We start from the raw sequence: 9658 nt of genomic DNA, 5'->3' as shown, positions 1-9658 counted from the left end.
ATGAAACCTCGAGAGTTTTTGAACTAACCATTCCTGATAGATCACTTGTTCAAGCTCAATTTGAAAGTAGTTTGCGTACTCTCTTTGCCGAATATGAAGAAAAGTATAACCGTACCCACCAAATTCGTCCACGTACACAACTTGCTCCTCAACCGCAGCAATACGGCGGTTTTGGTTTTGCTTATGATGACCCCGATGCTCAATCACAATTAGCCGACTTATACGGCTACGGCACAAGCTCAAGTTCAAGGTCCACCTCAATGGGATCGGTAAGCGAGTTAGATTTTTATTTGGAAGCACGCCACCATACTTTTAGTGATGCAGGTCCTACACCCGCCCAAATCGATGTCCTAGAGTGGTGGGGAACACACGAGAAAGATTATCCCATACTTGCGTCAATGGCTAAGGAGATCTTTGCAGTCCCGGCTTCCACCGTAGCCGTCGAGTCCGCTTTCAGTGTTGGAGCATGTGTCTTGGACGTGAGAAGAAGCAAACTCTCCGCGAGAAATATGGAAGCTGTGATGTTACTTGATGATTGGGGAAAAGCTGCAAAGAGAGCGCAAGAACCAGATTGGGATGCTCGTGAAGAGAGTGAGGAAACCTTCACCGACACCGAGGATGAAGGTGGAGAATGAAGGCCAACCGTCGTCAACCGCCAACCAACAAGGTAAGCAAGGTAAGAGAACTACGTGGACTTTGATTCCTCAATGCAATTGAGCATTAAGGATACGTAGGCACCTCAACTTAAATTTTAAATTTAAGTTGAGCTCAAGTCCTTTTCCTTTTTTTTTTTTTTTTTTCTAATTGTTTCAACTTTACTTTTAATATGTTTTTTGTAAATTGTAATTTTGTATTTAAATTTTAAATTCAAGTGTATAGTTGTATTGTTGTATTTTGTAACTTGTAATTGTAATATTGTATTGTAGAAATTTACATTCAAAGTTTCAAATCAATAAAATTGCAATTCTTTATCGTTTTCAATTCTCTTTGGATTTTACTATAGAATTGCAATAAAAGTTATAACTCTAAGATTTAAATAACTCTAAGATTTTTTTAAAAAAAGAGCCGGAACCAGCCTGGAATCGGTGAAAAACCGGCGGTTAGTAACCGGAACCGGATAACCGGTATCCGGGCCGGTTACGGTTCAAGATATCGACGAACCGGAACCGGCGATTTTCGAACCGTGGCCACCTCTACCCACAACACTAACATGTCTACTCGCTGCATCACAAATTTCATCTTGCCCAGATTATTGTTCAATATTCATCGAACAACTTTTTTTCCAGTTGCACCGATCACTGCGAAGGGAGTTTTTGTATGGAGTAATTTTTTCCTTCGTTTATGGCTCATCGCGGAGGCAATTCTCCACGAATCTCTTTTGATTCGTCTCCGATACTCCCAAAACTTCATCCCTGTGGGGTTTATAACTCCCGCGCCAAATTTTCTTTTCGATTTCAAGCTTTAGCGTCAGATCAACAAAAATTAAAACCCCCGATGCCGATGCCCAAAATCGAAAAAGGGGTCAATAGAAAAAAGAAATTTGTTTAAAATTTTTTGTATCACGCTCTGCAATTTTTTTCTGAAATTTGAGAAGGAAGAGAGTGGAAGGGGTTTTACATCTCACCCCCGCAATTTTGTGAAGAAATCAAGATGTGCTGTGAAATTTCAGTTTCGAGAAAAAATCATGAAGATGAAACTATTGGGTTATGCGTAATGTTGATGGAGAATTAGATTTGGAGAAAAAAATAGAAGAATCGAACGAAATTGTAAAGACAAGAAGAATTAGATCGGCAGAATGCAGATAGATGGTTTGTTGACCAGCGTGTATTTGGTAGAGATGAAAGTGCATCATATATTCATATTAGAGAGAATATTAGGTGCAATAAATTATAATAATAGAAAATTCATTATTCCACACTAGTGCCCCGTAATTAGTTGCTCACATATCGCCCACATAATGACGCCCAGGCAGGGGTGGGTCGATACGATATATCGTATCGAAAACGTTGTATCGTGTATCGTATCGAAAATATCGATATGAGAGAATTTCATATCGTTATCGTATCGAAAGTTTCGATATATCGAACTTTCGATATAAAAAAATTTCATATCGTTATCATATCGATATTTCGATATATCGTACCGAAATTCGATATATCGTTAAATATCGATATATATCGAAAATAAAATATCGATATATATCGAAAATATCGATATATCGAAAATTTTCGATATATATATATATCGTATTTTCGATATAAAACGATATATCGCGATATAAGGAAATTCATATCATTATCGTATCGAAAACTTACGATACGATATCGTATCGTATCAAAAATTACGATATATCGAAAATTCGATAATTTTTCGATATTTTTCAATACGATACAAGCGATATATCATTTTTTCGGTATTTTTCCCCAGCCCTACGCCCAGCCCAGGAGATCAAATCTCATGCACATATATTCAATACTACTCCTTCCGTCCATGAAAATTCGTCCCGGTTTGACCGGGCACGGGTTTTAAAAAATGTAATGGAAAGTGAGTTGAAAAAGTTAGTGGATTGTGGGTCCTACTTTTAAAGTATTAGTTTTATAATAAAATGTGAGTAGTAATGAGTTAGTGGAATATGAGGTCCACTACCAAAAATGGTAAAAGTGAAATCGGACAAATTTTGGGGGACGGACGGAAATGACAAAAACTGGGACAAATTTTTGTGGACGGATATTTTACACAAATTATACTAAATTCATAATTTTGTACTCCAAATTATTCATAATTTTTTTGCACAAATCACACTGTGCGAGTATATCACAACCTTATTTAATAAATTAATTATATTTATCAAATGTAGTATATATATGTTTATTAGTAGGAGTATTAAATATCACTGAAACTATTTAAAAATCTTATTATGTGTATGAGGTTATTTGTTGTAGTATATCTTATCATTACTACTACATTTACTATTTTAGATCTATACAATAATATTATTTTTTTTTAATTCAAAAAAATATTTCATAATTTAAAGGAAATAAACTCAGCAATGTATTGTTGAAATGATAGTAGAGATTGTGGGCCATTCACATTTCATATGGCTGGGCTTTTATAAGGAGGCCCATTTAAGCCATAATAATAGTACGGTACAAATCATTTTATTCTTCTCTCTCAGCACTCTTTTTTTCTTCTCCGTCCGTTCACGCCGCCGTTCGGACGTCTACGCTGCCCTCCTTCTTCCTCTCCCAATCCACCATAGTGTGGAATTTCAAGCTTGGTGCTTCAAAGGCTATGCTCAGAAATTTGTGAAATTGGTACACATTTTTTTTGTTCTTTAACCTTTAACGTTGTGGAGTTGAAATGGTAGTGAAAATGGGAGATCAGTGAAAGGGTCCCTTATATTGGCCTTTGTTGCTGAGAAGAAAAAATTAAGCATGTTTTTTCATGATAGATGCTTGTTAATTGGCCTTTGTTGTTGAGAAGAAAAACTTAAGCACGTATGATTAATAAAAATTGAAGCTTGAATGAGAATTTGTGGAAGTGTTCTTGGTATAAGCTAAACTGGTGAAATGGCTTTGAGATTAGTTGAACTCATATGTTTGAATTAGTTTGAGAAATGATGCGATGTAGTAGAATTTAGAGTTGAGAGAAATTAGAAGAGTTCTTGTTAATTCAGGAGTTGTGAGAGTTTATAGATATGTGAAATAATGATTGGAGTGTGTGATTTGAGAAATGTGGGAGTTCTTAATAGATGAAATTATGGTGAAAAAAGAAAAAATATTGGCAGATGTAAACCGATTTCTGCAGAAAACCTCGTGCATTAGCGATTAACTGTCAGCACTTTGGAACTGGTGGTTAACTGTCAATTTTTGGTTCCAAATATCTGGAACCGAAGCCAAAACCCAATAGGTAGAATGAGAATTATGTTTCCGATTCAGTCCTTGTGTCTCGTTTTCAGTTTGAAAACCAAAATTGTCAGTCCAATTTCAGGCTGAACCGGCGGTCTCTACTTAACCACACACTATTCGAACTTTGTCTATTTTGACCTTCTTATATTTACACAGTTATTAATGTGTGTTTAAGCTTGATTGGTGATTGGTGATTAAATATTTATAGAACTTGAATTATAGTATATATATATAAAGTGTTCGATGAACCACATTTTACATATGTTTACTGATGCTAGAATTTGAATCACAGGACATGTTACTAACTTTGTTGGAGTTATTAATAATCTTTTCGTGATTCATTAATTTTTATGAAACATAATATGTATTTGATTTTATTATATTTTTATTAAAACCATAATCTGAAATAACTGCAAAAGCTTCCATTTCCATTTCCATTTCCATTTCCATTTCCACATGCACCACCACTCACCAACAACGTGTAGGGGCAAAGCTGTGGAGCATGGAGCATCATAAAATGCCTGAGGTTATCTAGGTGCAGTGAGAGCATTGCTGCTAATATACACGGTGGTTTACCACTCGGAATGAGGGGATCATGGTTTCATGCCGTCTTGGGCCGAAAAAGCCGTCGAGCCTTTGACGGTCTATCCTCCAGAAACACCACCTTGCAGTATCTTGCGCGTAACCCAATTCCAACATTCTTGAGTAATGGAGAAAGGAAGCTCTTCAATGCTACCACTCAAGTAAAAATAAAGCGTGGTATATATTTTCCATACTAGTATGCTCAGTTATCTGCTTTGATATTATATTTTTTTGCTGTTGCTCTATGTTTGCTTTGATACTGGTTATTTTTATTTTGTTTTGACGTAATTATATTGCTTAGGGGGTTCTGTCATACACGGCATAGGAGTGTCACCTTGCAGATTTGTCAATGGGCTGTCTCTCTCTGCGCTTTCTTCTTTTTTAACTCACAATGCAGCAAATTTTTGTTCTTTGCCTGAAAATGAAGCCAGGATTGAGCCGATGGGTTCTGTTGTATTACCTTGCCCGGGTGATTTAAGCAGTGAAGTGAAAGAGGTTCGAGTTGCTGCTGATGATAGTGATTGTGATGAGCCAAGATCACAACCTAAAGCTATAACTCGAGAATCTATTGACTTCACAAAAATTCCAATTGAGAAGCTTCCGTCTGTCCTTATTATAGGACGTCCAAATGTTGGGAAGTCAGCATTGTTTAACCGGTCAGTTTTAATCATGCAGTCTTTGATGGCTTAGAGTTGATATGTATGGAATTTGGTATTCATATACAGTTTATATTTCGAAGCTATGATATCATTCATTCTTCCATTTATTGGCCTGCATATTTAAGTTAGCTTGTTGGAACTGTAGTTTGATTCGGAGGAGGGAGGCACTTGTTTACAACACCCCTAATGACCATGTTACACGTGATATAAGAGATGGAATTGCTAAACTGGGGGATTTACGTTTTCGCGTTCTAGATTCAGCTGGCTTGGAGGCAGAGGCTTCTTCAGGTTCTGTTCTTGGTAGAACTGCTGCTATGACCAGATATGTGTTGGCAAAAGCCCATTTGGCACTTTTCTTGATTGATGCAAGGTTAGACTTGTTTTCACTTCAAATGCCTGTGAAGTTTTCTATGCTTGTGACGTGTGTATGTTTAGGACTCCACTTTGTGGCATATGCCTTTCTTTATGATATGCATTATGCAATCAAAAAACCAAAAAGAGAAAGTGAGAGACCTGTGGCAATGTATTACATTTGCAATTGCCACTGTACTGGGTATTGCTATGTTATTCTCATTTGATGCTCAAATCATATTCTAATTTGGGTTGCATGTATCAAGTCCAGAGATGGATTGCAGCCGTTGGATTTGGATGTTGGAAAGTGGTTAAGAAAGCATGCCCCTGGTATGAAGACAATAGTGGTAATGAATAAAGCTGAGCTGCTTGATAACGTTTCTGGCTCTCTTGGTGCTGCTGCTGGTGAAGCTTATACATTAGGATTTGGTGATCCTATTGCTTTATCTGCGGAGACTGGATTTGGGTTGGCAGAGCTTTCTGAAGCTTTGAGGCCACTGCTTGAGGATTTTGTGCTACAGAATATTGACGGTAAATTCTCAAGGTTCTGAATGAGAAATCATCTTTCCTTTCCCCTTTTTGGTTCCATTTTCCAGCTTGGTTGGCTTTATCAATGTTGGTCTAAAGTTGTAGTGGTTTTCATCGAAATTCCTGGTTAGATGCATATGATTTCTCGTAAATTAATTTGTTAAGTTGATTTATTAACCGATGGTTGTCAATAATCACTTGGTTTGCACATGGTTTTAAGATGCATTCTTGACCATCATCTCTACATGAATTGCCTAGAAATGCGTCTGAGGTGCACACATTGCATTTAGAGCTTCCAAGTCCAAAAAATTATTGGGCTTTTAATGCTTTGAAATTGATGGGCTTAAATTTTTTAAGCTTTAATTTGAAGTGGCCTGTTTCTACACAACCCTATCTATGAAATTAAAAGGCAAAAGGTTATGTTTGGACTTCTTGGGCATCTGTTAAAGCTATTTGATCATTAGACTTCTATTCTTGTCACGACTGCACTTGCTAGGGATAGCAAGCTCGGTTGACCATGACCAGGGGATGATTAAAGAAATGAGGAAGAAGGGGAAAACAACAATTTGTGAACTCGGACATGTCTCAATAAAGAAATAACTTGAATAAAATCAAAGTATCACTTGGAAGCACGATAACTCGAAGTAGTAATATTCAAGAAAACATGAAGAAACATTGTTTCAGCAGAAGCATTCGAGCGAAGAACGATGCCATGTGTGAAGAAATGATTATTTGCTATGTTTTCATCATATTATTTTTGTATTATATTTGTTATGATTTTCACATGATTTATGCCTCAGACCGCCTTGAGGCTAACGCATTTTAAAACCTTGGGTCTGCACTGATAATTTTCGAAGTTCCTAATGGAATATGCTTTCTGTTTCCAGTTCTAGAAGAAGATACTTGCGATGATAGCTCCTACTTGGATGAGAATATTGACTCTAAGCTTCCATTGCAGTTGGCAATTGTTGGAAGACCAAACGTAGGGAAGTCTACTTTGCTGAATGCTCTCATACAAGAGGACCGAGTTTTAGTAGGACCAGAAGCTGGTTTAACTCGAGATTCAATCCGAGTTGAATTTCAGTACGAGGGGAGAGACGTTTATCTTGTAAGTAAGAGATTATCTTAGTGTGCTGGAGATGTTTGTGTTGAATCGATTGCATAAGATGATCAGTGAACAAGTGTGACTTTCTGTTTTAATGCACTGAGTTAAATAGTTTTATAGCAGTGTTTCTGACTCATATGAATTAGGCTATGAGTTTCTAAAATTGATGCTACCTTGTACTTCAAAGACATTGAGTTTTGGTGTAGAGTAATGCAGTAGCTTCACTATGTTGTCAAGCGATAGAATATTGCTTATTGATCTTAGTCTAAAGATTTCAACAAATTCATTCCCCATGGATAGTCCGTTCACCAATATAAATTTTCCCAAGAATAATATCTTGGACTGCATAACAAAACTACACCTAACATTGTTCACATTTTGATATTTTATTTTTTTCCAGGTTGATACCGCAGGTTGGTTGGAGAGAACAAAACAGGACAAAGGCCCATCATCCTTGAGCATTGTGCAATCAAGGAAAAACCTAATGAGGGCCCATGTGGTTGCACTAGTTCTGGATGCAGATGAGGTCTGCTTTGTTTTCCGTAAATGACATTTGCATTAATTGGTCTCTGAAGTGCTCTTCTTATTTCTCTATAATTCTATATATTTTTGTACTTGCTTTTAGTTTTACTAGTATTTTACTAATAGTCACAAGCTTGGTTACGTTTCCAGCATGACATCATTATTGGTAATTATAATTGAACCTTTTTTTCCCAACGATTCCAACTGAACATGCCTGTGGATGCTTATCAATCTTCTTTACTGCACTGAGGATAACTGAAGATTTCATGCAGGTGTGCCACTACTGTGTTCATTTCTCGAAGAAGCTTATGCTTTTTTGGGAATAAGATGATGCATATGCTCCATTATCTATTTTGGTTTTGAATCTTAAGTGTTTAATTGCTTATGCCCTGAAACCCTTACATCAACCTCTCATTCTTCTACACTTAATCCTAATCCATAGATACTACTGCCATTTTCATTTTTTAGATATTTATACTTTTGCATAATATTAAGCTTGTGTTTCTTTGCCAATATGCTGGGTTTAGAACATCCCAATAAAGATATTTACTCCTTTTACCCTTTGCCAATAAATGTGCAGTACAATGGCGTGCCCTTTATTGATGAGCTATGTAATACATTCACCGTTTGTTTCATTATCTGTGGTTCCGTTTCATATTTTGGGTGGGATACCTGTGAGGATTGATATAAATAGACCTACTCTTGGTTACATTTGGAATGTTCTAGTATCTATCCTGTTCTCAATATAACATGCTGTATTTAATTCCTTTATATAGATTGCAAAAGCTAAAAGGAGTATGAAACATGCTGAAGTAGTTATAGCAAGGCGAGCAGTAGAAGAAGGTCGAAGTTTGGTTATTGTGGTGAACAAGATGGATCTTTTGTCGGGTAAACAACATGAAAGGGTTGTCAATATCGTACCTGAAGAAATTCAGAGTGTAATTCCTCAGGTCAGTAATGAGAATCTAGTACTATTTCATCAATGATATATTCTGTATGGCTGTTTCCAACTTGATATTTGATGTAAAATTTACCAAAATCTTGTTGTATTGCTATTTTTTCCATATACGATCGGGAGGAGTTCTGTTTGTAAGTGGTCATGCTGAAATATTTATGCCTGTCTCCAAAGTGCGCCTATTAATACAATGTCTCATTTTATCTTGCATTTGATGAAAGTTTGTCACCAGGTGACAGGATTACCTGTGGTATTTGTTTCTGCACTTGAGGGCAAAGGAAGGATGGCTGTGATGCGCCAGGTTGTTGATACTTATGAAAAATGGTGCTGTAGACTGCCAACATCTCGTTTAAACCGCTGGCTACGCAAGGTTTGCTGAAATTGTCCGATCCCCCCAACACTCCTTGTGTAAACTAGTCGTTGATGGCTGTCGTATTTATACAGGTTATGAGCAGACATTCTTGGAAAGATCAGTCCGCCCAACCCAAGATCAAATACTTCACCCAGGTGAAGGCCCGGCCACCTACGTTTGTTGCGTTTGTGAGCGGGAAGGTTCAGCTATCGGACACAGACCTCAGGTTCTTAACGAAGTCACTCAAGGAAGACTTTGATCTGGGGGGGATTCCTCTGCGTATTATGCAGCGGACCGTTCCTAGACGTGGCGAGGGTGAACCCAAAAAGAACACACGACCTGCCGGAAAAACAACACAACGCATGGTTAACTAGCTCGAACCGAATAATGGTGCACTATAATTAGCTAGTGGAGTTTAAACATTAGTATAATTTCATAACTAAAGGTACACTTCAAAATTATGATAGTATAATTATAATTTCATGACTAAATTATGATCATTCAAACATTAGCATAATGTTTTGTATACAGTTTTGAAAACCACACAGTTTTGTATGTCATGACTAAATTATGATCATTCAAACATTAGTATAATTTCATAATTGAAGGCACACTTCAAACATGGTTAACTATTTCGAACCGAATAATGATGCACAATAATTAGCTAGTGGAGTTTAAACATAACAGCTTTAAACA

At 36.8% G+C, this 9658-nt stretch overlaps 1 protein-coding gene across 3 annotated transcripts; it reads left to right on the top strand.

Annotated features, from left to right (window-relative positions):
* The first annotated feature begins 3160 nt into the window (after positions 1-3160).
* LOC125196595 (GTPase Der) lies at positions 3161-9453 on the top strand. 3 transcript variants are annotated; one of them, XM_048095181.1, is made up of 10 exons: positions 3161-3314; positions 4394-4667; positions 4918-5146; positions 5295-5519; positions 5772-6031; positions 6916-7136; positions 7534-7659; positions 8432-8605; positions 8843-8980; positions 9055-9453. In XM_048095181.1, exons 2-10 carry the CDS (start codon positions 4493-4495, stop codon positions 9334-9336), a joined length of 1830 nt encoding a protein of 609 aa, XP_047951138.1. In that variant the 5' UTR covers positions 3161-3314; positions 4394-4492; the 3' UTR covers positions 9337-9453. The 3 variants fall into 3 exon arrangements, with proteins under 3 accessions (XP_047951138.1, XP_047951136.1, XP_047951137.1); XM_048095179.1 differs by having other exon boundaries at positions 4792-5146; XM_048095180.1 differs by having other exon boundaries at positions 3170-3314; positions 4402-4667; positions 4792-5146.
* Positions 9454-9658: the final 205 nt, after the last annotated feature.

This window comes from Salvia hispanica, chromosome 6 (assembly GCF_023119035.1).
Source record: "Salvia hispanica cultivar TCC Black 2014 chromosome 6, UniMelb_Shisp_WGS_1.0, whole genome shotgun sequence".
Classification (NCBI taxonomy): domain Eukaryota; kingdom Viridiplantae; phylum Streptophyta; class Magnoliopsida; order Lamiales; family Lamiaceae; genus Salvia; species Salvia hispanica.
This window is presented reverse-complemented; position numbering and strand designations above follow the sequence as displayed.

Excerpts from the sequence above, each read along its gene's own strand:
- LOC125196595 (XM_048095179.1), top strand. The coding sequence starts at position 4,493 with ATGAGGGGATCATGGTTTCATGCCGTCTTGGGCCGAAAAAGCCGTCGA. Across the intron at positions 5,520-5,771 it reads CTTTTCTTGATTGATGCAAG|AGATGGATTGCAGCCGTTGG; the intron begins GTTAGACTTGTT and ends TATCAAGTCCAG. Across the intron at positions 7,137-7,533 it reads AGGGGAGAGACGTTTATCTT|GTTGATACCGCAGGTTGGTT; the intron begins GTAAGTAAGAGA and ends ATTTTTTTCCAG.